General features: G+C 38.7%; 1 protein-coding gene across 9 annotated transcripts in view; it reads left to right on the forward strand.

The window, feature by feature from the left end:
* The window catches only part of otofa (otoferlin a), a 224433-nt gene that overhangs the window by 127859 nt on the left and 69901 nt on the right, over window positions 1–26673 (forward strand). For all 9 annotated transcript variants that reach the window (XM_078399342.1, XM_078399345.1, XM_078399340.1 and 6 more), the window contains 12 exons: window positions 3028–3154; window positions 8619–8673; window positions 12504–12635; window positions 14627–14689; window positions 15734–15818; window positions 16310–16469; window positions 18038–18224; window positions 19967–20153; window positions 20273–20496; window positions 20620–20728; window positions 22683–22866; window positions 24571–24691. In XM_078399342.1, coding sequence (XP_078255468.1) covers window positions 3028–3154; window positions 8619–8673; window positions 12504–12635; window positions 14627–14689; window positions 15734–15818; window positions 16310–16469; window positions 18038–18224; window positions 19967–20153; window positions 20273–20496; window positions 20620–20728; window positions 22683–22866; window positions 24571–24691 — 1634 coding nt within the window. The remainder of the gene's footprint in view (window positions 1–3027; window positions 3155–8618; window positions 8674–12503; window positions 12636–14626; window positions 14690–15733; window positions 15819–16309; window positions 16470–18037; window positions 18225–19966; window positions 20154–20272; window positions 20497–20619; window positions 20729–22682; window positions 22867–24570; window positions 24692–26673) is intronic.

Below are 26673 nucleotides of genomic sequence, written 5' to 3' on the forward strand. Positions count from 1 at the left end.
TCCCATTAGGCCATTGCAGAACCTAGGTCATTTTGGTAATTCACCTTTTGCCTCTGAAGCCGCTTGAGACGGGAATGCAGATCATGCAACCCAGGGGGTTGGACAGCCTCAAAGCCCATCATTTTCCAAAACCTCTTTTTGTAACATTAAATACTTCTAGTTACTCACTCCCATTAAACTCTTGACTCTTCAGAATTACAAAACCGTTTATATTTACTGCTGTGAAAACTGATGCCAAGCCTCCTTCATTTCATCATTTGTCATTTAATTTTGCATATCACTAATTCTCAGGGACTTACAGTACCTTTTACTTCTTCCTCTGACGTGTATCTAGAAGCTCCTGCAGTCTCCTGCCAATTTCCTTTTTTTTTAAATTTCATGGTAATTAATTTGCTTATTTTATCTCCCTCTTCATTAATTACTTGGTTATCCGTTGTTGGTTTTCAAAACACTCTCAAATCCTTAGGTTTACTACTCCTCTTAGCAATATCTCACTCCTCTTCATTCAAAGTTACCCTAAACTTATTTTGTTAGTCAGAGATGAGTCATTCTTCCCCTGGAGTTTTTATTTCCCAATGTAAAGTGATTCAGAATGGTGAAATATTGCATCAAATGCTTGTCACCCACAATGCTGTCTTATTCATTTGAAGCATTCCATACTCAAATTCTATCATATTGTCACGATTTTTACCCAGGAAGACCGGAGAAGTACCTTCCCTGCATCTAGTCTGTCGAGTCCATAAAAAAGTTTGAAACAACACGAAAAAATGTTGGAAAAACTCGGCAGGCCCTGGCAGCATCCGTGGATAGAGAACCAGTTAATGTTGCAGATGAGGGTCTCTTCAGCAGATCTACATATCTTCAGCAGATCAGAGAGAAATAAGTTAATTTGGGTAGCAACGAAAAGAATGTCACACCTAGGAAGACCATGAAAAGATTGCATGTTTCACCATATACTAGATTTGATTCTGCTGACTTTCAGTTTAATTCTAGTTTTGCGTTTCACTTTATTTTAATTGATACACTCACCATTTATGTAGGTTATGAAATTGATTAGCTGTTTTGGATACAATGTCAGCCCATAACTGATCACGTTAATCATTTGCAATCCCCAGTGCTTTTTACTTGACATCAACATCCACGCAGTAACAATGACATTAGCAGGTTTTCTCCTTGGGTGGCCAGTGGGTTAATGTGTTGGCTTCAATACAGCATTCTTCCTCCTCACACCCCCAACAAAAGCAACGATCACCGGTCTTAAGTTAATAGTATTCCCAAAAGAATATAATCATGAAAAAGCAACATCATTCCCAGTGAAGTTCCAGGAAAAGGAAGAGGGAGAAGATCAATATAGCAACAGAAAAACATTGAAAGGAATAGTTAAAAGGGCAAATATCTATATACCTCATTTAGCAATCTGATTGAAGGATTGTGAATTTAATGGTGTGGTGACTATGATAAGAAGCATCAATGATTTCAAACACAGAAAAAGAAGTGGAAAGGAATAACTTAGATTAAGAGGAAAAATAAGAAATAGAAATAAAACAAAATAAATAATATATTATATTTAACAATAACCGCAGGAGGGTTCAATGGGCAGATTATTCTCTAAATGGAGTTGAATTAAAATGAACAAAGTTCAGAGGGATTTAGGTTCATGAATCTGGCTGAGATATATGGATCATCATTTGACATAGGTGAGGTGCCAGAAGACTGGAGGGAGGCTAATGTTGTACCTCTATTTAAAAAGACCGCAAAGAAAAACATGTGAACTATAGACCAGTAAGCCTAACATCTGTGGTAAGGACATTACTGGACAGGATTCTGAAGGATAAAATATTCACGTATCTAGATAAACAGGGTCTTTGGGAGTAGTTAACATGGTTTTGTATGTGGGAGATTGTGTCTGAACAATTTGATTGGGTTCTTTAAAGAAGTAACCAAGAAGGTTGACGAGGGCAGAGCCATAGACGTGGTTTATTTGAACTTCAACAAGGCCTTTGATAAGCTTCCTTATCGTAGGCTACTCTTAAAGGTTAGATTGAATGGGATCCAGGGAGTGTTAGCCAACTAGATACAGAATACGCTTTGTGGTAGGAAGCAGAGGGTGGTGGAAGGTTGTTTTTCAGTCTTGAGGCCTGTGACTAGAGATGTTGCCTCAGGGATCAGTGCAAGGCCTGTTGTTTGTCATTTATATCAATGATTTGGATGAAAATGTACAAGGCATGGTTATTGTACCTGCCTCAACTACTTCCCCAGGCAGCTCATGCCCACCACCCTCTGTGTGAAAAAGTTGCCCCTTAGGTTCCTATTAAATCTTTCCCCTCTCACGTGAAACCTATGGCCTCTAGTTCTTGATTACCCTCCCCTGGAAAAAGAATGTGCATTTACCCTATCTGCTCCCCTCTTGATCAACTAAAGTTGGTGTCATTGTAGACAGTGAAAATGGTAATCAATAATCACAGCAGGATCTTAATCAGCTGGGCAAGTGGCCCAAGGAATGGCTATTGGCCTTTAATTCAGAAAGGTGTTAGGTGTTGCATTCATGGGAAGTCAAATGAGGACAGGTCCTTCACAGTGAACAGTTGGCCCCTGAAAATTGTTGTAGAGCAGATGGATCAAGGAGTACAAATATACAGTAACCTGGAAGTGGTGTCAGAAGTGGATAGAGTGGTTTATTTGTGAAAATGCATACAGCTCTAACTGTACAATAAATGTCAATGGTGAGGCATACTGCAAAATGCATTTTTGGCAAAGCTCACAATAGTGTCACAACTTGCACCAAAATGTTTAAATATTAGCATTTAACCACTCATTTGTTTCTCAGATAACATTAACGTGCCAATTGGTCCCTTAAATAATTTCAAGTGCCATCAACATCACCCTGCGAGCGACATTAAAGTCCGGCACAATGTTATGGAATGTTGATTTTTGAAGGGAAAGATTATTTCAGTGAATGTACTTCGCTCTGCAAAGTGTGCAATTCTGGATCATTTAAGCAAAAGGAAATTCCTTTGATTCTTCCAGATGAACCCGCTATTCTTGAAACAGAAGACCTGGACAGAAAAGGCAAACGGTTTGGCGGAGGTTTGGACCCTGACACCATCTCACTGGCGTCTGTCACTGCCGTCACCACCAATGTTTCTAACAAGAGGTAACTGTACATTGAGATAATTGCACCCATTAGTTCTACACATTGACCCACACGTTTCAAAGGTACACAGAATTATAGGCCTTTGCCAGTTTGTTGCGATTCTTCTGGCTGGATGAGGCAGGTGGACTGGAGTGCTACCTCTTCCTCTCTTCCATTCATAAACATCGTCCCTATTCCATCGGTGAAGGAAGCTGCAGGTAGGATTCTGAGTCCTATGGGCCTTCATTTATCTGGGCATGAAGGCCAGGAATTGGAATTTTGGCAGCAAAGAAAGGTATTATGATTCTTCAATGAGACAGTAACAGGATATTGGTGTTCTGAAAGGTTGCGGCAAAGGTGGTGTAACCCAGCAATCAAACTGCAATGCGGAATTACACCTTACAGATGCCTTGCTTAGTCTGGGTAGCAGATGACAAATGAAAATCATGGAAATGAACAGCAAATAAAAACAGCGTTGGCCAGATTTCCCAAAGTGGACAGCTCTCTTAATGTTACACATGTTACCATGAAGGCTTTGAGGCTACAAGAACAAAAAAGGATTCCGGTCCTCAAGTGTACAGCATATCTTAATCATAATTATAAAATCATGCAAGTTGTATACTGATTTCAGACAACTGCTGTGAGTTATTAATTTAACATGTGCTGAAGACTAAAGATCAAGATCTGAAGCGAGAAATAAAAAGTTACCCTGGGCAGAGAAATCTCTCAGCATTCAGTTGCTCGGACCACAAAGCAGGATTGCAGCACAGAACGGCCAAGCTTTTAAAGTTATTGTTGTTTTGGGTGTCGAGTAAAATGGCAAAGCTGTGGAATAGACAAATAGGAGCAAGCCCAGTAACAGGAACAAACGAATAGACAGAACTAGCCAGCAATGCAACCAGCTTAAAGCCATGCTTCAAATAGACAGCATCATTAAACCAGTTACCGCACAACAGCTAACTGCACATGTGCCCCTGGGCTGAATGAACCCATTCCCTGCATTGGAAGCTTGGAAGCTACAGTTCTAATCCATACTTTTGTAGGAGACACAACGTTAAAATTTAGTAATAGAAAACAATTAGGTCACAACAATACCTTACAGGGAGAGTGAAGTGGAAAACAGAAATTCAATTTAGTGCCAAGAAGAACTGTACATCTGAAAATCAGAAATAGAAGAAAACAGCACGGGATGTCGGCGTGTAAATAAGTAACAATTTTTAAACATTGCAGATGCTTAAATATGAAGAGCAAACAAAAATTATTGGAAAATCTGCAGGTCAAACAGCATCTGAAGAAAGAAAAACAGTCAACCTTCATCAAATCTGGGAAAAGAAACAAACCAACTTAGTCCAGATGGCAGAGTAGTGTGAGAGAGAGATGGATGGATGGATAAAGGAAAAAGATTATCTGCAACTTGCTTGATTATACTTCCTCCCATCCTGCCTCCAGTAAGGACTCTATTCCACTCTCTCAATTTTTCCAGCTCTGTCACTTTTGCCCCAATGATAAATCATTCCACACATGTGCCTCTTCCTTCTTCCTGAACCGTGGCTTCCCCTCCGCCATTTTGGACAAGTCTGACCTCATCTCATCTATTTCCAGAATCTCTGCTCCCATCCCCTGGTCTCCTGGAGAATTCCCTAGTCATTCCACTTCAACAGCCTCCATGGTCAACAGATCATTCTTTGCAATTTCTGCAGCCTCCAACAAGATTACACCACCAGATAAACATTTCCCTTTTCCAGCATTGCTCCATTTGTGACTGCCTGATTCACTCTTCCTTCCTGCCCACCAATGGAAGCAGCGATTTCCTTGCCCTCCTTCCAATCCAATTTGGTGGCCTCCTCTACATTGCAGAAACCATAGATTGGGGGATCTTCTTGCCCTCAGTCCATGGGAGCAGTCCTGAGTTTTTGGTTGCCTGTCATTTCAGTTCATTGTACCCCCCATTCTGACCTTTCTGTCCATGGCCTCCTGCACTGTTATAATGAGACCCAACACAAGCATTCTTTCTCTTTGTTTGTATTAGCTGCTGAATCAGATTTAAATTGTCCCTTCACTGCCCCTTTAAGTTATCGGGTCTTACCCTATCAAAAATATTTCTGTTGTCTCACCTATTTCCCACCCTCATCTTCTCTGGTACCTAAACTAATTTGTTTTCTCTCTTTCCAAGTAAAGAAGGTGGCTCCCAAACTTGAAAAATGTATTTTTATTCCACAGATGCTGGCTGAAACATAGTTTTGCTGGAATTTTCTGTTTTTTTTGTATATAAATGACAGGTTATCATTCAGCCGACTCTGGGAGGAACTGAAACTAGAAATTACCTCCCATTTTAGGATTGAACAAATCAAAGTGAGATGGAAACTATAGATAAAAATTAGAGGGTCACCTATGGTTAATACAATGACAAAGAACAACAAGTTCAACAACAAGGAGCAGATTATTTCATGAATGCTTTGTCGACCATTCAACATTAAACTATTGAATACTCTGCAAAGATCATTTCAATCTGAAAACGAAGACACATTAATGAGGCAACAGAATCGCAATCAATCTAAATCAAGCAGTGATTTAGGCATTAAAGCACTGAAAAGATTGAAAGGAGCAGAACTAATCCGGTGAAAATGCAATAAAAAGACCAAATGAAAGGCAACAATTTTGAAAATGGAAAGGACTTAAGGGGAAAATTAATAAAAGAAACAGGCAGGAAAATTACCCGCAGTATGAAATTAATTAGTTCAGTGTTTTCAAGAGAAGCTGCAGAGTGCTGGGAAGATTGTGGAGACTGTTCAGGTTTCAGCTCCTCTCAGAGTGAATGCCAGTAAAGCAATAGAAACAGCAGTATTGATGTGCTGAAGGAAGGTCCCAATGGCAGGTGCACTTTACATCTGGCCTTCAGTATTTTTACTTGAGCCGTAGACACGAGGAACTACAGGTGCTCGTTTACAAAGAAACCACAGCACTGGAGTAACTCAACGGGTCAGGCAGCATCTCTGAAAGACATGGATGTGATATTTTGGATCAGGACCTCACATATATATGTCCTCCAGATATGCTGCCTGACCTGTTGACTTACTCCAGCACCTTTTGGGGGTTTAAAAGAAAATTTTACCTTCGTTTACCTTCAGATAGCACGGAAACAGGCTTTTTGGCCCACCGAGTCCGCATGGATCAGCGATCACCCCGTACACTAGCACTATCATACACACTGAGGATAATTTACAATTACAGAAGCCAATTAACCTACAAACCTCTACGTCTTTGGAGTCTACTTCACACTCAACAAGATCATGGCCAATCGTGTAGCTCAAGTAAAGAGGCAATGTGATTAAGTTAGTAGAGTATCACCTTAAGACAAGGGCTATTAATCTGGAGGCATGAGTTTTGATCCCACCTGAACAGCTGGAGGGGCTTAGGTTGATGATGTGGGAAGAGGTTTATTGGCAGGAACTGTATTTATAAAGTTGTGCATTTCCATGGAAAAGAGTCTTGAGACCAACTGGAAATGGGAATATCCCAGAAGAAGTACATACTCATAAAGGAGTGGTGTCCTTGCAGTAAATGGTGAAGATGGCGGCACGGTAGCGCAGCGGTAGAGTTGCTGCTTTACAGCGAATGCAGCGCCGGAGACTCAGGTTCGATCCTGACTACGGGTGCTGCACTGTAAGGAGTTTGTACGTTCTCCCCGTGACCTGCGTGGGTTTTCTCCGAGATCTTCGGTTTCCTCCCACACTCCAAAGACGTACAGGTATGTAGGTTAATTGGCTGGGTAAATGTAAAAATTGTCCCTAGTGGGTGTAGGATAGTGTTAATGTACGGGGATCGCTGGGCGGCACGGACTTGGAGGGCCGAAAAGGCCTGTTTCCGGCTGTATATATATGATATGATATGATATGATATGATATAAAATTATTTGATAGATGTGAATTATCATCATATAACATGAGGGCAAAGGGATACAAATAGCAATCTTGCAAATGTCGGACTTACATATTGTCATGAGAATTTCCCACTGTAAACAGATATTCCATTAACATCAGCACTAAACGTGGAAGCTTCAGAATACATGCCACAGATATGAAGAACATGAGGAAAAAGAATCAAGTGGTTTGAGTAGAGAAAACATAATCAGTGTGGCTCAATGTTTTAAATATATTATTGGAAAGATTACAATGATGAGAGTCCAAGGAAAGGAGAAACGAGCTTGAGATTGAACACATGAAGGACAAACAGATGGAATCGTTATCAGTCATTATCTCAGATTGGCACAAAAACAGCACCCACAGATTTGGGAAAATAAGAGAGACAATGATTAATGGAAAGCTTTGCACCAAATTGGATGAAGGAATGTTCAACAGAGTGTCAGTCAATTCGGAAACCCATGCAAGTACATTGAATGGACAAAAGAGAAATGGTTGATGTTCTAGAGTAATTCAACTAAAGTCAAATAGTTTATGGAAATTATAACCCTTGCAATAAGTACCACATGTTACATTCCAGAAACTGGAGTTTGCCTTATGGTTCAATACGTTTCTGCTAAGGTTAGACCGAATGCTTAATCAGAAAATCCAAGAATCATGGAATTTGGACATCTTTGCTTGAAGAAAGGATTATCATGATACACACCCTTGCAGAAATGTTAAACCCCAACCCGCACACAGGCTGCTGCACACTGGATATGCAATGGGGATAATATTTGTGAGCTTGCCCATGGAAAATAGGTTGGCATTATTAAAAGGGATCGGTCCATTCTGGCTGCCACGGAGATGTCAACTGGCAGGGATGATTGGGAGGGATGTGAAAAACAAGACTCAGGGAGGGTGGGCTTCTAGGGAAGCATGGATTGGCCCATACAATGTCAAGTCATCTTCTCCCAATCTGTGGTAGCAAGGGATCTGTGTTTTCCCATTATTAGCTCACAGAAGCCCTAATTCGTGTTGAGATTTGCTGCCAACAAAATTTTACAAGATTAGCGACTGCAGGCTAGATTTTCAACCCTTAAAAAGGATATCTCTAGGAACATTTTTAATTGCAAAATTTAACTGCTTTGAGTAAGGGGTGCTCCTTGTTGAATTCCATGTTGTGCTCGCCATAAATTATAAACTTTTGATCCATTTTTGCTATTAATTAAGTAATGTGATGAATATGTTCATTTTTGCCATTAACTAAGTAATAAGTGATGAATATCTCCATGTCCAATTACATAGATAAAACATGATGGAGAAATGACATCTGAAGGAATTCGAACCAGAAAGTGCCTGAACTAATTTCCTGATAGGCAGGGCTTCATTAGGAAATGTATGCAAACAATTCAACATGCCCAAAGTTAAGCACGGTGCTCCATTTACAAAAAACTAGTGGGGTCAAAAGGACCCTCCCTTAAAACAATGTCCCAGTTTATGTATTTTACTGAAAAGTGCATCAGTGAATTTTATTATTCTTGAATTCATTTTGAAAACAATAATTAATTTGTATTTATTTACAGATCAAAGCCTGATATCAAAATGGAACCTAGTGCAGGGAGACCTCAGGATTACCAAGTAAGGTCCAGAGAATTCATTTTGTAGTTCAGTGCATTGGCCTGTCTGGAAAGTCTATTTGAACCAAATTATTTTTTAAAATAAGAGCAAGTGGCTAGTTTGATCCTGTACTGTCATAAATGGATTTTCTGTAGACAACTCTTAAGTTTGAATCATATATTGCTCATTGAAGGAGTTCTCTGCTCTCTGGCATAGCACTGGAGAAATGCTCATGTGTTTAACACCTCTATTACTTATATAACATTCAGTCAGTGGTCTCATTGTCAAATATGGATTTTATATAGTCGTTAACCGCACTGTGACTTACACTTGATCATTTTTATTTTGTTCTATGGGATTCTACTTGCATTTTTCAGAGCAAACCTCAATTCTTCCTCAAAGACATAATTGAACTTGAAGGAGACCTTGGCACTTATTATAATAATAATAATGCATTCCTTTTTTTAGCGCTTTTCATATACTCAAAGACGCTTTACAGGGATTTAGAGAACATAGGGAAATGAATAAATAGATAAATAAGTAAATAAGTAAACGAACAGAGAAAGGAGACTGAAGGTGTGGTGACCTTCAGTGGTTGAAGGCAGTACTGAACAGGTGAGACTTCAGTGATGTTTTGAATGTGGTGAGTGTGGAGGATTGATTGATTGATCGATTGATTGATTGATTGATTGTAATAGATAACTCATCTCCACCAGACACCAACCTCAAACATTCTTAACCACTTCATTCAAGTAAACTGAAGAAACTCCCACAATAGTACTGCATTGACTGAAGCCATCGGTTGTCTTTCAGTCAAGCTTGGCCAGGAAACCGACCAGTTTAACAATGCCTTTCACTATTTTTTGTGGCTGTTCAGAAGCTAGTAACTACTAAGATTATGATTTCATTGATTATCATTGGCCATTTTCTGCATTCTTCAAAGAGGAGAATGCTCTTTGGATTAGTTTTCTTTTCTTTTTTCTTAATCTCTGTGTTGCTCGTTTTCGCATCACGGGTGCTGACTAGCAGACAATGATTACAGCTGCACTCAAAAAATATGCTGTAATGATCCTCTCTACAACTAAACATTTGATATAATGAGGTTAATAGTGGGAATATTCATCATATTTTAGGCAGCCACATTTCAATTTTTAGTTGATAAAAGTGGCAAGAAATGCAGGGGGAAAAGTGATTCATAAATGTTAAATACTGCTCTGGATTAAGTAATTGGAAACATAAAATAACTGATATAATTTAAATGAAATTGGAACCTATTTATTTGGGAGTAGTGTTTTAGAATGCAAGAAAGTTTTTTTTAAATTTTTCATGAGGCATTAAGATATGATTAATGGAATTGTCCTCATCCTCAGGGCGATGTGCAGTTTTTGTTGTCCACCCTATTGCCATCTTCTTGAGCCCGTTCAGCTTTCCAACAAACTGCCCATTTGACTTAATATGTAGTTCTGGTTTCTATACAATGGTAAAGGAAAAAGAAAGAAGAGTGGTTGCAAGTGTAAGGAGAGGCGTAAGCATTCATGAAAGGTTATAAATAATTCCGTTTCTGCAGCTCTGGTAGAAGATAAAGAATTAATTGCATAAAATATTAAGCAGCTTGGATCAGGTGGATCAAAGTATTAATTTACAAGACAAGCTGGTAGACAGTGAAGAAGAAACATATCTCTCTACCTTTTGTGAGTCTGGAGACTCAAGTGTAGTCACCAAAGTGATGACATTTGATGTGCTTTTGATGTAGCAGATTATGTCTAGGTTGTCATCAAATTCACAGTAAAAAGGACATTAAAATCAAACACCATAACATTCCCTCTTCATGCACGAAAGTGATAGCAGATGAACACAAATTCACACAGGTATCGCAGTAGGTGCCACATAGAGATGTCAGGGGAAAGGGCTTCAGCGTGAGCTGCATTATTACCTATGATCCACCTGTTGGATGATGGAGTGTTCAATGGAGAATGGTGACGATAATTGAATCTTTAGTTTAATCGAGCTCAGTAGACCAATACATTCAAGCATCATTGCATTTAATATTATACAATTGAGTTCTGATGTACTGAGCATGTCTGATATATTATGTCTGATATATTCTGAAATTGAAATATATCCTATTGATCTGATAAATTTCATGTCTATTAAATACAAAGTAAATATCACACAGCTTGTTCAGAATTAGTCCTAATAACACCCATTCGAAGCATGCCTGCCATCATTAAAGACCTGAGAAAAAAAAGGTTGAAAGCATGCATTTCTAAAACATAAATTATGTTTATGTTGTCATCAAATTAATTGTTTTGGAAATTACAAAATGAGCACAAGCAGTAATTCAGTAATTTTATGAAATGCACTGTTTTCTCACAGGATCCTTATAACGGCAGGAGGCATTAATTAGTTTCATTGGCAATTTTGAAAAATATGTGGTGTTTATATGATTAAACAAGTTTATGAGAGTGACCTATAGCACTGTTCCCATCAGTGCACTTTCTAAAAAATGTGCTAATGTAAGTGGGCATTGTGTGATTAATAAACTACTGCAAAGGCAAAATAAAATTTAAAATAGGATGAAACTGCAAAATATAAATAATGCATAACTACTCCAGAATAGTCTGATTTACTGCTGCACATTTGAAGTGGATTGCCCATTGAGATGATGCCCCATTACTGTAAGGTATCACAAAATGCTGGAGTAACTCAGCAGGTCAGGCAGCATCTCAGGAGAGACGGAATGGGTGACGTTTCGGGTCACATGAAGAAGGGTCTCGACCCGAAACGTAACCCATTCCTTCTCTCCTGAGATGCTGCCTGACCTGCTGAGTTACTCCAGCATTTTGTGATACTTTTGATTTGTACCAGCATCTGCAGTTATTTTCCTACATCCCCCATTACTGTAATGTTTACCAAACACATTAAATCAACCCTGGTATGTGATGCAACATCATCGTAATGGTATCCCAGTTTTATCTGAGGTTGCACTGGGACAGTTGTAGCAAAACTATTTATTTTAGTGAAACTTTACATCTGCAAAAGATCTTGAAAACATCTGAGTAAATTGCACACTTATAAACCAATTCAGTTTTGAGATTTTGAATTGTTTTTAAGAATGTATGTCTATTTTCTTTTGGTTTTATATTTTAATTGTTAATAATTTTGACATTTTACATTTATTCAGAGGCATTCAAGGGTCTTGAGAGATTTGACAGCTGGGGTTGTGATTTAGTCAGTCAAAAATGAAGTTATTTTTCAGCTGTACCACAAGCAAGGATTTTCTTGGCAGACCCACATGATAGCATTACTACACCAATCACTCCCTCCATTCCACCACGATCCCATTTCTAGAATCAGGGCAGCACCCAACAACATTAACATAGGTGATTCTGCAAAGGGCCAACTTGTACCTTACCATTTAAGTAATGGTAAGCATAAGCAGTTCATCTCAGGCAGCAAGTTCTGGCTCGTTATCTCACCAGTCCCTTGTATTTGGATGATAAAAAGATGCAGGAGATAAAAAAAGATTTTAAAAACAATTCAGGCCAGATACCTTTTGTTAGAATTGTCTGCTGAATATTTCCAGTGTTCTGATCATCAGAATATTCAAAGATAATATCAAGTCCGACCTATTATCCATTCATAGCACAAGACATGTGCAAAGGAATGCAAAAATATTTTCCAAGTTGGAAATAGAAGCAGAAAATATAATGTGCAAGACCACTTTTTAGATTTCATCCATTGACATAGACTGAGTTAGCCATGTTTCATTAGAAGTTTGCTTCTCTTTTTGACCAAATAACAAAATGCACTTAAATTGAGATTGTGCTGACATTATTTTCCTACTCCAGGTGAGTATTACAATTATTGAAGCACGACAGCTAGTCGGATTGAACATGGACCCTGTGGTCTGTGCTGAGATTGGAGATGAGAAGAAATATACAAGCATGAAGGAGTCAACAAATTCTCCTTACTACAATGAGGTAAAGTTTTTTTTGCTTGTGATCTTATTCTTCAGTCTCTGGCACTCACATAAATCACTAACGAGTGTTCTTCTAGCACTTGATTCAATTTCATTATTCCTAAAGAGGTAAATCTCTATTAAATATTTACTGAAACTTTTGCATTTGTGTAAGAATGCCTATTTTGGTTCAAAATTCCTGTAAGAAAAGTGGGTTTGAATTGCAATGTGTCTCTTTAAATGTTTCATTAATTGTATTAAGTTGATCTGCTGTCTAAGCTTAACAAAATATCACAGGGTCATACAGTACGGAAGCAGGCCCTTTGGCCCAACTTTCCCATGTTGACCAAGCTGCCTCATTTACACTAGTCTTACCTGCCCGCGTTTGGCCTTAATCTCTCTAAACCTTTCCTGTCCATATACCTGTCCAATTATATTTTAAATGTTGTTATAGTATCTGCCTCAACTATCTCCTCTGGCAGTTCATTCCATATACCCACCACCCTCTGTGTGAAAAAGTTGTCCTCAGATTCATATTAAATCCTTCCCCTCTCACATTAAACCTATGTCCTCTGGTTTTTGATTCCCTTACTCTGGGTAAAAGACTGCGTGCATTCTATCTATTCCCCTCATGATCTTATACACCTCTACAAGATCACTCCTCATCCTCCTGCGCTCCAAGAAATAAAAACATAGCCTGCCCAATCTCCCCCTTTAAGCTCAGGCCCTCAAGTCCTGGCAACATCCTCATTAGTCTTCTCTGCCCTCTTATCATCTTAACAACATCTTACCAACAGCAGGGTGTCACTTCAAACAAGTTCCATCCAGGAAATAATTCCATTGGTAGATATTGTATATAATGTGTCAATTAATGCAACTCTTCACAATTGTATCTAACAAGTTAAAATGATAGGCTTAAGTAATGTGTTACTATCTTTGTGTAATTGTTCTTTTGTCTATCTTGTGGGGGAGAAAAAAACATCAAATCCCAATATTTGTCTTTGCCTTTATTGTATTATCATTGATAATCAAATATGTAAAATCACCATTCAAATTTGGTAAATCAAATATAGAAATGATGTTCTGATGGTTTTGTTTCAGTCATAATTCTAATTTTACTACAAATATGCCTTTTTTAGCTGAACTGCATGTAGAATAGATTAGGTTTTAACTGATTGGCATCTGTGATATAATGGCTTAATCAATTTTGCCAATTTGTTGTAGAGTGCATTCTTGGTATAACAAGGTTTATTATAATGAACTGTCGGCTGCCCCAAGTCTTACAAGACAATGTGTATTTGATGCCAGAGCCACAGGAAGGCAGGAATATCTGCTGCAAAATGTAATGGATCTTTATTTAAGAAAGTACAGGAGAATGTTAGCATATAGAACATAGAACTGTAGACCACAGGAAATAGGCGGTTCAGTCTTTAATATCTGTGCTAAAATGATGCCGAAATAAACTAATTTAATCTGCTTCCACACAAATCATATGCCGCAATTCTCTGCATATCCATGTACCTGTTTAAAACCCTCGTAAAGGAACCTGTCGTATTTGCCTCCACCACTACCCCAGCAGTGTGTTCCAGGCACCCACCATCCTATATGGAAAAATACTTGCCCCACACATCTCCCTTAAACGTTGCCCCTCTCACCTTAAAGCTATTTAATGAAATGGCTTCAATGTCGGGGAGATAATAATAAATTCTTGAAAAGTACTGGAAATCTATTCTACAAATTGAATCTGTAAGATACAGCAATAGAGTGTGGGTGTGTTTGTACATAAAAAAGAGGGATTCTAAAATTAGATAAAGGTTAGTTTCACTGATAATGCAGGTGCTTTATAATGTGTTACCTCCTGATAGCCACTATATATGGCAACAAACCTACGTAGAATCAGTATAATCATTGTATATGCTTTGTTAAAGTTGATTCTACTTCACAAATATCCTTCTTTATGTTCAGTGAATACTGATTGGATCATTAATAAAGTTCTCCATTTTTTGTCTTTAGTATTTCGTCTTTGACTTTCATCTATCTCCGGATGTCATGTTCGATAAAATAGTCAAGCTCTCGGTGAGAATGTTTATATATTATAACAACTTCTTGCTTATTTTGAATAGAATTTGACGATAAATCAGGCTTTCCAAAGTCCTGCAGAATTCATTGCAGTGGAGAGGGGGGAGGCAAAAAACAATGCTCATATGTTATGGAAAAAATGATTATGTATTTTGAAAGATCCTTCCTGTGTTGTCAAAAAAATTGTCACAGGCGGGCTACATTTTTCCGCAGCTGAGTACAAGGCATCCTTAACACTAAGTGAAAGGCATCCTTAACACTACCTACGCACAAGGCGCAATTTACAGCGGGCATTTGACCTGCCAACCCGCGCGTCTTTGGGATGTGGGAGGAAACCCACGGGGTCACAGGGAGAAACTGAAAACTCCATACAGTCAGCACCTGACTTCTGACAGCACCCGAGGTCAGGATTGAATCCAGTCTCTGACACTGACACCGCGACTGTACAAGTTGCACAAATGTGCCGCCCCCTTGTGGTACTGGTCTTTCTTGTAATGTTTCAGATTATAAAACACATTTTTCAGTAAAGTAAGGACTACACCTGCAGCTACAGGATACATTGAGTGAATAACCTCAGTTCTGCACTGATAGGGAATAATGGATGAAACTGATCGTTATTTCATATAGCATTGTAATCAGCTGCAACCTCTCAGCGCTAGGCAGTATTTTAAAGTGGAGTACAGAATAGCCAGGGTGACAAATGCTAGAGGTGAGGAGAGAACTATAAAGCAGATGAGTACATTTTTATTCTTATCTTGTTCTGTGGTTTGGTTACATTGAATTGGTATGTTGTTTCCCGCTTGTTATTGAGAATCCTCAAATGGAGTTGAGAGGAAATACAGGAAACAAACACTCAAAGCAATAAAATAATGTCATATTCCAGCATCACTGAAAATAAATTTAAACTAGTATATAATTTTCCTTTTATTGTCATAGATAAATTGCAGATCTGGTACTTTCACTTCATATTCTAGGCATAAGTGAGGTTTTATGCTTGCCAGAACAAAGAAAATTAATCAAAATGATTTAATTCTTCTGCAGGTGATTCATTCCAAAAACCTCCTGCGAAGTGGGACGTTGGTTGGCACATTCAAGATTGACATAGGAACCATCTATTCTCAACCAGGTAATCTGTGGAATCTTTAACAATAAAGCATGCCTTTTGCCCACACTGATCTATATTAGTATTGATACCTCAAACAAGCTTCTTCCGAACCCTTTCCCCACATTCCTTCATTCTGCTGGCATACATTGATCTTGACTTTTTAACTTGCGAATCTTATCCCTCACCATCAATCAGAGCGGCTTGAAGAATTTGATTTCTCATAGCTATTTTACCAATTTATCAAAGAGCTCCGTAGTCTTACAGAAAATTGGTAACAATTGGACTCGTATCAACAAGGTGATCTCTTTGTTTCCAAGCTAATAGCACTACCTTTAGGCTATGAAACTATCTTACCAATTTTTAATTTTAAAAAAAAGAAAGAAATATTATTTTGTTCTAAATAGCATCCACCCGTAAAGAATTTCAAAATAGCATCCATCCATTAAGATTTTCAACATTTCAATCTTGAATTTTTGTGATCTTCCTGTGTGTTTTTTTTCTTGTTTGCATAGAGCATCAATTCCACCATAAATGGGCAATACTCTCTGACCCTGGTGACATTACTGCGGGGGTGAAAGGTTATGTGAAGTGTGACATAGCTGTTGTTGGGAAAGGAGATAATATTAAGACGACACGTAAATCCAACGAGGGTGATGAGGATGAAATAGAAGGGTAAGACATTATATTTTTATTTCAGTGCTTACATTTAAGATGACAAAATAGTTTTGATAAAAAACTATAGGCTTCTCATCTATCTTTTACAAACAGTAAAATAAATGTGCTGTATATATAAACTGTGGTTATATTTCAAAAGTGATTCTGAAGAAATGTGGAGGGTGACAAACAAAATTAGGCAGTGCTGAAATACTCAAAGGCCAGGGAGCGCAGACTATATGATTTCCTCTATGGCCCTTCCCCCAATCAAACAAAATTTGAATTTTAGTCTGATCACATTACATTTCTTTGACTTCTGAGAAGTATTTGTGTGCCATATTGTAACGTGGATGATTTAGATACAGATAAAATTGTGTCCATATTATGATGCAGATGGGAAAATGTAGTTACGGGGAGAATTTTCCTTGATGAAATAGAATACCAGTTATTGTCCCAGAAAGTTGCAACACAAGTGGATAGAGTTGTGAAGAAGGGGTATGGTATGCTTGCTTTCATCGGTCGAGGCGTTGAGGATAAGTCAGGAATTCTTGTGGTAGCTTAATAGGATTTTGGAGTATTGTGTACAGTTCTGGTTGTCCTCATTGTAGGATGGATGTGGAGAGGGTCCTGAAGAGGTTCACCTCAGTGGTGCATGGATTAGAGGGCATTACTGATAAGGAGAGTTTGGACCAATTTGCATTGTCAGTTGGAAGTTGTGGGGAGACCTGATAGAAGTACGTAAAATTATAAGATGCATAGATAGGGTAGACAATCTGAGCTTTTTTCCCAGGGTGAGAATGTCAGGGGTTAGTGGTCATAGCTTTAAGGTGAGAGGAGCAAAGTTTAAAGGAGATGTACAGGGCAAGTTTTTAAGCAGAGAGTGGTGGGTGCCTGGAATGCACTGCCAGGAGCAGTGGTAGAGGCAGATACCACAGGAGCAATTAATAGGCATTTGGATAGGCACATGAATATGCAAGGTATGGAAAGATATGGACCACGTGCAGACAGGAGATTAATTTAACTTGACATCATGTTCGGTACGGACATGGTGGGCTGAAGGGCTGTTCCTGTGCTGTTCTGTTCTATGTAATATGAAATCATTCTCACTTACTGTTTGATGGCCATTTTAAAGATAAATGTCAGATTGAAGTTGATTTTTCCAAACAGAAACTATTTTATATGCTTATGTAAATTTTAATGTCATGCAACCTTTTGAAAAATTGTCCAATATTTCAGTTTTTAATTTATTTTTAAACACATGTTGTAACAACTGTAAATGACATTGAAATGCCTCATTGTGCCTTTCATAAGTGACCTTAATGTCATGAAATGGATTGTGATTTTGTTTCATTCCCAAATTATATATTTGCCAGTACATTACCCTCAAATATCACAATCTGCTTTTAATATGGAACAAACTGGGATTTCATGAACAGGATAGAATTTTGAACTTCAAAGTGCAATAACACACACAAAATATTATTTTTCATTTCTAGTTTTAACGATGAAGTCAAAATCTAATTGGCATGCCGCGATTAACCCTGGATAGTTTGTCGCTTTATAATTCAATTATGGTTTATCAACAGGAACTTGTTGCTTCCTGAAGGAGTGCCCTCAGAGAGGCAATGGGCCCGTTATTATGTCAAGGTCTACAAAGCAGAAGGACTGCCGAAGATGAATACCAGCATAATGGCTAATATGAAAAAGGCACTCATTGGAGACAACAAAGACTTAGTTGATCCCTTCGTTCAAGTGTTATTTGCAGGACAAAAGGTAGAAAAGACAAACGAGTAATGTGCAGTGCGCAGAATTAATAGCCATACATTTCACAAAATGTATGCATTATATACAACTATGCGATCGTCAGTCAGCCTATTGAGCACAGTAGTTGGAACGCCATGTTACAGCTGAGCACGATGTTGGTGAAGCCACATTTGGAGTAATGTTGAAGGTAGACACAAAATGCTGGAGTAACTCAGCGGGACAGGCAGCATCTCTGGAGAGAAAGAATGGGTGACATTTCGGGTCGAGACAGTTCTGGTTGCCCTGCTATAGGAAGGATTTTATTCAACTGAAAAGGGTTCAGAAAAGACTTTTGAGAATATATAACATATAACATATAACAACTACAGCATGGAAACAGGCCTGTCCGGCCCTACCAGTCCACGCCGACCATTCTCCCTGACCTAGTCTATATAACAACAGACTAGGTCTGGAAAATTTGAGTTATGAGAGGAGAGGATAGACGGTCATTTTACCTCGGACCATAGGAGACTGAGAGGTGGACCTTATAGAGGTTTATAAAATCATGAAGGGCCTAGATAAGGTGAACAGCCACATTATTTTCCCCTGGGTAGCGCAGTATAAAACTAGGTTTGAGTTGAGATAGGTAAGATTTACAAAGGACTGCAGGCTTAATTTTTTTCACATAGAGGTACATATAGGGAACGATCTTCCAGAGGAAATGGTTTATGCAGGTAAAATTATGACATTTAAAAATCATTTAGACAGGTATAAGAATAGGTAATGTTTGGAGAGATATGGGCCAGGCCCAGGCAAATAAGACTCGGTCGGTGAAGCAACTTGGTTAACATGGATGAGTTGGGCTGAAAGGTCTGTTTCCATGCTGTCTGACTCTTAGTAACATTGTTTCTGAACCTTCAATGTAAATTCCTGCTCTGTTGCTCACTTTCGGATATTATAGATTTTTAATCTTGGCTATTCTTCAAGTGTCAGATGGATTCCTTAGTCAGAGTTTACAAATGAATATTTAGATGTATTCTAAAACTTGTTAAGTCCTTAAAATATTGATGAGATTCTTAATCTCAATTTATTTTATCTATTTATAGATAAGTATATATAGTGTAAACTGAAAACAATAATGTTTCCTTGCATGTTGAAATCCAGAATTAACGACAATCCCAATTAGGTTCACAATTCAGTTTAGTTTATTGTCATGTGTAAAGAGGTACAGCGAAAAGCTTTTTGTTGCGTGCTAACCAGTTAGCAGAAACACAATACATGATTACAATCGATTCATTTACAGTGTATACATTGTACATGGTACATGACAATCATGACTGGAGAGTGATTTAATCTCAAACAATGAATATTCCATCTCTTTCAAAAAACTGTAATGATATTAGACGTCAAATGTTATTTACTGAGACATGGTTTCTAAACTCTGTTTACTTTGATCTTCTTGAAAGTTAAGATGGGTCATTTAACATATGTCAGCCTGATCCTATATATTAATCACCTTTCAGTTCTTCCTCATGCTACAAACCCATAACAATAATCAGACTGGTATAGGAACTCAGCAGCTTAAGCAGTGCCTGATATAGGAAGCAGACGGACAATGTTTAGGGTTCTTCAGATTGACCCGCTGAGTTCTTCAAGCAGTCTATTTTTTGCTCATGGTTTCAGCATCTGCATCTCTTTAACAATAATCATTTTTCCTACTTAACCCTCATGACCCTGAGCTGCTTATAACCAGTCTTCTATTTTCTTATTAGGGAAAGACCTCTGTCCAAAAGAATACTTATGAACCGACATGGAATGAACAAATCATATTTACTGAAATGTTTCCACCCTTATGCACGCGAATTAAAATCCAAATCCGTGATTCAGACAAAGTGAATGAGGTTGCTATCGGGAGCCATTTTGTTGACCTGAGGAAGGTTGCAAATGATGGAGACAAAGGTAAGGAAATGCTAATTTCCTGTGAAGATTTGCTTAATTTGCTCCTACACAATTTGAGGATTTTTCCATCTCTTCTATTGGAAATCTCATGTATAATTCTTGTCATCTCCTTTTTAAAGGATTTCTGCCCACTTTTGGTCCTTCCTGGATGAATATGTATGGGTCCACACGCAACTACACTTTAATGGATGAACATCAGGATCTAAATGAAGGTCTTGGTGAGGGTGTTTCCTTCAGAGCTCGACTACTTATCAGTATTGGTATGGAAATCTTAGACACAAGTTCAACAGAAATAATGAGCTCCACTGACGTTCAAGTTGAGTCAATTCAACAGTTATCAGATGTAAGTATTATTATCAGTGAAGTTGAGAGCTGTGTCATCCTGTTATTCTTGTTATATTATTAAATAATTAGTTTCTGAAATTAGTACAATGTTGTATTAGTATGTTTCAATTTTTAATCATAGACTGCTACAGGAAAAATCGAGGAATTTTTCCTCTTTGGTGCCTTTTTGGAAGCAACAATGCTTGACAGGAGGATTGGAGATAAACCAGTGAGTTTTGAAGTTACAATAGGTAAGTATAGAGTGAATAACTAGGCTCATGTACTACTTTGGTGCTCCTTGGAGAACAAACGATACAATTGCTCATGGCCAACTCATGATTAAAATGACTCAATAAAATATTGCACGAGATAGGCAGAGGGAGAGCATAGAGTGATACAGTGTGGAAACAGGCCCTATGGGCCAACAATGGCCAACAATGTTCCAGCTACAATAGTCCAACCTGCCTGCGTTTGGTCCATATCTCTCCAAACCTGTCCTATCTATGTACCTGTCTGACTGTTTCTTAAACATTGGGATAGTTCCAACCTCAACTACCTTATCTGGCAGCTTGTTCCATACACCCACCACCCTTTGTGTGAAAAAGTTACCCCTCGGATTCCTATAAAATCTTTTCTCCTTCACCTTGAACCTATGATCTCTGGTCCTAGATTACCCTACTCTGGGCAAGAGACTCTGTGCATAGTTTGCATCTCACAAACTGTAGATTGCAGTAAATGACATTAACCCCGATGTCCCATGGTTTTGTAAAGGATGAATAATATGACACGAATCATATGTTCAACTAATGCTGTGAGTGAGTAAGAGCTCAAAAGCCCAATCTGTTAACATATAAAAAGATCTAACTTCTGATGTTGTGTTATGCATCACCATGACAATACCATTATAATGTAAATGTGTCCAACTGTCAGAAAATCCACAACGTAATCACTTTTGTTTAGTGATTTATATGGAAAAGGGACAGCCAATTAAACAGTCCTCTATCAACATCAAGATTCAAGAGTGTTTTATTATCATTTGCCCTGAAACAGAACAATTAAATTCTTACTTACTAGAAACAGGACGAGAAATAAAAACATCACTGGAAATAAAATATATATTTTTAATGCCTTTACCTTTGGAATCTGAGATCCTTTTGATAACTGCAGTATTACAAAATATAATTAAGGAATATTTTAATATGTCATGTGAACGTCCATTAATTTACTTATGTAATTCCTTTATTCCAATGGGGCCAATATATATTTATGTAATTCCAGCAAAAAAATATGGTATCCGGTGACACAAGAAGCTGCAGATGCAGGAATCTTGAGCAAAACCAAATATTTTGTGGCACCACAATGGCGCGCTGGTAGAGAGCCTGCCTCATAGTGCCAGGGACCCAGATTAGATCCTGACCTGTTCGACTGCAGAAAATGGAAGATACTGCCCAATCCATCACGGGTACTGATCTCCCCACCATTAAAGAGATCTATGGGAGGTACTGCCACAAAAAGGCAGGTTATATCATCAAAGACCTACCTCACCCTGACCATGCTCTCTGCTCACTATTAATATCATGAATAAGGTACAGGAGCCTGAAAACTGTAACCTCTTTGTTCAAGAACAAATTATTTCCAGCAATGTTTAGACTCTCCAGCACTGCACAACAATAATCACAACTCTACCCCATGACTTACTCGTGGGCTATGTTTTGGTTGTGATATATAATTCTGTTTTAACATTATTATGGTCTGGTTATTAAGTATTATTAATTTATTGTATTATTGAGACTATTTATTTGTGTTTTATGCATTAGTGGGCCTGTAAAGCTGCAGCAAGTAAAAACATTAGTTGTTCTACCGTCGGCATACCTGATAATTAAACATTTTGATGCTTGACTCTCTTAATCCATGCTATATTAAGGTAGTGCAGCACTATTGTCCAGACTATGGTGAAATAGAGATATTGTTCAATAATGAGAAAACAAATGCCCTAAATTATATATTTTGTGAATTAAGCTCTAAGGGCCTCATTCCATATTATATGACTCTATAGAAACCATAGAATGAGTGCTCACTCTAACATGTTGCAGTACAGTATAAACATTTGCTTAACTCGTGAATGTTGATCCACATGAACAACTGTGATGCTAAAGTTTCCCTTAATATCATTTGGAGCAAGATTTTTAATTTCTCTTTTCCTAGGTAACTATGGAAACCAAATTGATGGAATAAGCAAGCCTATAATTCGCAGGAAGAAAGGTGGGGGGAACGGTGATGAGGAGGAGTCCGAGCTTCTCCAGAATTCGAGTGAAGATGAAGCAGATGATGACGGGGACCTTGTTTCCATGCCCTCCACTCCACCCATGAAGCCCGTCGTTACTGACAGGTCGGTGTTCCATTCATAAAGAAAGACATCACCAAACTTGCTGGCTTGTCTTTCAGAGAATGAATGAATAAATACTTTATTGTCACATGTGACAAGTCACAGTGAAATTCTTTGCTTGCATTCCCAAGGTATGCAAATAGTCGCCACATAAAGGTGCTGACAAAGTAAAACAAATATACACTGTATTCGCGCCAGGTCCCCCTTTGTTCTCCCCCTCCCCCACCCCCATCCCTTCATGGTGGTTCCCCCATGTCGGGTCCTCCATTGTCCATTGTTCTCCCCCTCCCTCACCGCGGCCCCCCCACACCGGGTCCTGCTGAAAGAACTGTGTGATGTGAAGAACAGAGTTATGTTCTGACGAGCAGGTTCCCTTTCAGAAATAAAGAAATCCTGTTAATGCCCATCTGAGGAGTGTTTACTCAGGAATTTCTGAATGGCATCTAAATATGGCATCTTCATGTAAGAGGAGAGGCAACAAGAGTTTCCTTTCCATTACTTTAAAAACATTCTATTGTGCTTAAGGTGGTACAGTGCCAGAGACCCGGTTTCGATCTGGACCCTGGTGCTATCTGTGTAGAGTTTGCACGTTCTCCCTGCATGTACACCCCCAACAAGGTAATCATCCCTTTCTTGTTCCTCAGCTCCACCCATATAGCCTCACTAGCCAAACCCTCTGTAAAGTCACCTCTCACCACTGCTGTGACATCCTCCTTAACCAATAACGCAACCCCCCATCCTCTTTTACCCTCATCCCTGTCTCTCCTGAAACACCTGTACCCTGGAACATTCAGCTGCCTGTCCTGCCCCTCTCTTCACCAGGTTTCCATAATTATTGGAAGATATACTCATTGTCTCACCTTTGAGAAGTATTGGTTTCATTTAAGCCCCACCATTCAGTGTGTTTGGGTCTTTTAATGAACATGAAATCGGATTACAATAGGTTCTGTTATATATTTCATGATACTGCTTCAGAATTAATTGATAAGCACCCAAACTATGACTGAGTAATGATTTCTCAGGTTTCTTTCAAGTACTGAAACCTAGAGAGGCTTATATACCCTTGAAGTTGTAAATAAATTTGGGTAGTTGATATAATTTCTCTCTATTTCCCAAGAAAGAAACTTGGCACTCGGAGAGTTTTAAATATTATGATGCTTATGTTTGTTGTGATAGTGCGCTGGCTTGTAATGGAACAAAGTCAGCATTGTCTCACTGTTGCTGCGTTAGAGTCACAGATACCTGTTGCATTGTTTTGTTTGCACTGAAATTTAAAGAGACATATCTTGACAGTGTGTTTTAAATGTTGATGCATTAAACTATTTTGCTGCAAAATATTGCCAACCATGGTGATCCCCTTAAAAATCAGATTTCATGACATTAGACTGTTTTAAGATACTTAGATTGAGGACAACAGTATGTTGGTATGTAGAGAGTATATATTATGGAGGAATAATTTAATGTGTGCATTGCTGCTTATTATTAATGTGAAATATTAATGTTGGGAGTATGAAAATAATCTATAAGCAAATAAAAGCTTAATATTTCTGAAAAGTGAAGGATGGATTAGCTTTGTGTGATACTTTAGCTTTTGATGATATTTTCAGCAATATTCTGACAGAGTACCACTTAGCAACATTGAGAACACCAGAAAACACGGTGGAAAACACCTATTGATCTAATCTACATATTCCTATTTAATTTCAGAAATTACTTCCATCTGCCGTACTTTGAAAAGAAACCTTGCACGTATATCAAAAGTTGGTGGCAAGACCACCGAAGGCGACTCTACAATGCAAATATTATGGATAAGATTGCAGATAAACTGGTTAGTTTTCTATGACTTTTTTTTTTGCCGTGTCTCTGTGGACTGGGAATTTCCACTCGCACGTGATACTGAAGTGGAAAGGTCCATTTGAGTGCTGAAAGGTTAGGAAATGAAGAGAGTGTAGCACATTTAAAGGAACACTGCAATTTGATTTCACTGAGAAACCAACTGTAAAAGAAAGTTTGGGGATGAAAAACAATTTCTATAAAGTCTGCAATTTTCCAGCCATCTGGATTCTGAGAGGATGCTCCTTTCCCCTGGTGGAGGGTTTTCAAACAAGGGTAAGTATAAAGAGTCATTCAATTCAGTTGGAGATGGATGGAGTTCTTCTCTTGAGTCTTAGAATTCTTTACACAATGGGCTGTGGAAGTGGAGTAACTAACTATAACAGCATTTAAAAGACGTTTGGACAGCTACATGGATAGGAATGGTATGGAGGGATATGGACAAAATGCGGACAAATGGAACTAGTTTAGATGGAGTTCTTGGTCGGAATGGTCGAGGTGAGCTGAACAGCTTGTTTCCGTGCTGCAGACTCTATGATTCTATATACAAGATGCACGTTTAAATTACTAAGAAGCTCTGTGATTTGGGTAGAGCTGTTGAGGCTAAGACTGGATCAGACATGGTCTTATTTAATGGCGGAGAAGAATTGAAGGACCAAGTGACTCACTGCTGTTCTTATTTCTTGGGTTCATGTATGAATGTCCCCACCCTAACCTGCATTGAGTAGGTTAAAAAAAATTCAGATCAACAGCTGACATCATCCCAACATTTCTAACCCTTATTTAGAGTGGTAAATATGGGCAACTTGAGTTTTCAGAGTGAGAAGGGGCAAGAAGATAGAGAGAGAGGAGAAGGGTGCAGAGCCAAAGAGGGTCAGGTTAAAGAGAGGGAGCACAGAGAGAGAGAACAGTGCAGGAAAGTGAAGATGCCAGCATACAGGGAGTGGGAGAGTGGAGGGAGAAATAGAAAGAAAGAGAGAAAAAGAGGATAGAAAGGGGAAAGGTGGGGGAGAACAAAACAAAGCAAGGAAGCAGAGCAAGTAACGTTCAAAGAGATAATGTGCAGCAAAGACCTACTTCTCCTGGACATATGGTCAAGACAAGACTGCTGACTCAATGCCTCTGATAGGGAAAAAAATACACAAAGTGTATCTGAATGGTGTCAGATTAGGAAAAGGGGAGGTGCAACGAGACCTGGGTGTGCTTGTACATCTGTCACTGAAAGTAAGCATGCAGGTACAGCAGGCAGTGAAGAAAGCTAATGGCATGTTGGCCTTCATTGCGAGAGGATTTGAGTTCAGGAGCAAGGAGGTCATACTGCATTTGTACAGGGCCCTGGTGAGAATGCACCTGGAGTATTGTGTGCAATTTTGGTGTCCTGCTTTGAGGAAGGACATTTTAGCTATTGAGGGAGAGCAGCGTAGTTTCACCAGGTTAATTCCTGGGATGGCGGGACTGACATATGATGAAAGAATGGGTCGATTGGGCTTGTATTTACTGGAATTTAGAAGGATGAGAGGTGATCGTAGAAACATATAAAATTCTTAAAGGATTGGACAGGCTAGATGCAGGAAAAATGTTCCCGAGGTTGGGGGAGTCCAGAACCAGGGGTCACAGTTTAAGAATTAGGGGTAGGCCATTTAGGACTGAGATAAGGAAAACTTTCTTCACCTAGAGAGTTGTGAATCTGTAGAATTCTCTGCCACTGGAGGTCAATTTGCTGGATGTTTTCAAGAGAGACTTAGATTTAGGGCTAAAGGAATCAAGGGATATGGGGAAAAAGCAGGAACGGGGTACTGATTTTAGATGATCAGCCATGATCATATTGCATGACGGTGCTGGCTCGAAGGGCTGAATGGCCTACTCCTGCGCCTATTTTTCTATTTTTCTATGTTTCTTCAACCCAAAATATCACCTATCCATGTTCTCCAGAGATGCTGCCTGACCGCTGGGTGACTCCAACATTTTGTGCCTTTT

The sequence above is a fragment of the Rhinoraja longicauda genome, chromosome 5, assembly GCF_053455715.1.
Source record: "Rhinoraja longicauda isolate Sanriku21f chromosome 5, sRhiLon1.1, whole genome shotgun sequence".
In the NCBI taxonomy this organism is placed as follows: domain Eukaryota; kingdom Metazoa; phylum Chordata; class Chondrichthyes; order Rajiformes; family Arhynchobatidae; genus Rhinoraja; species Rhinoraja longicauda.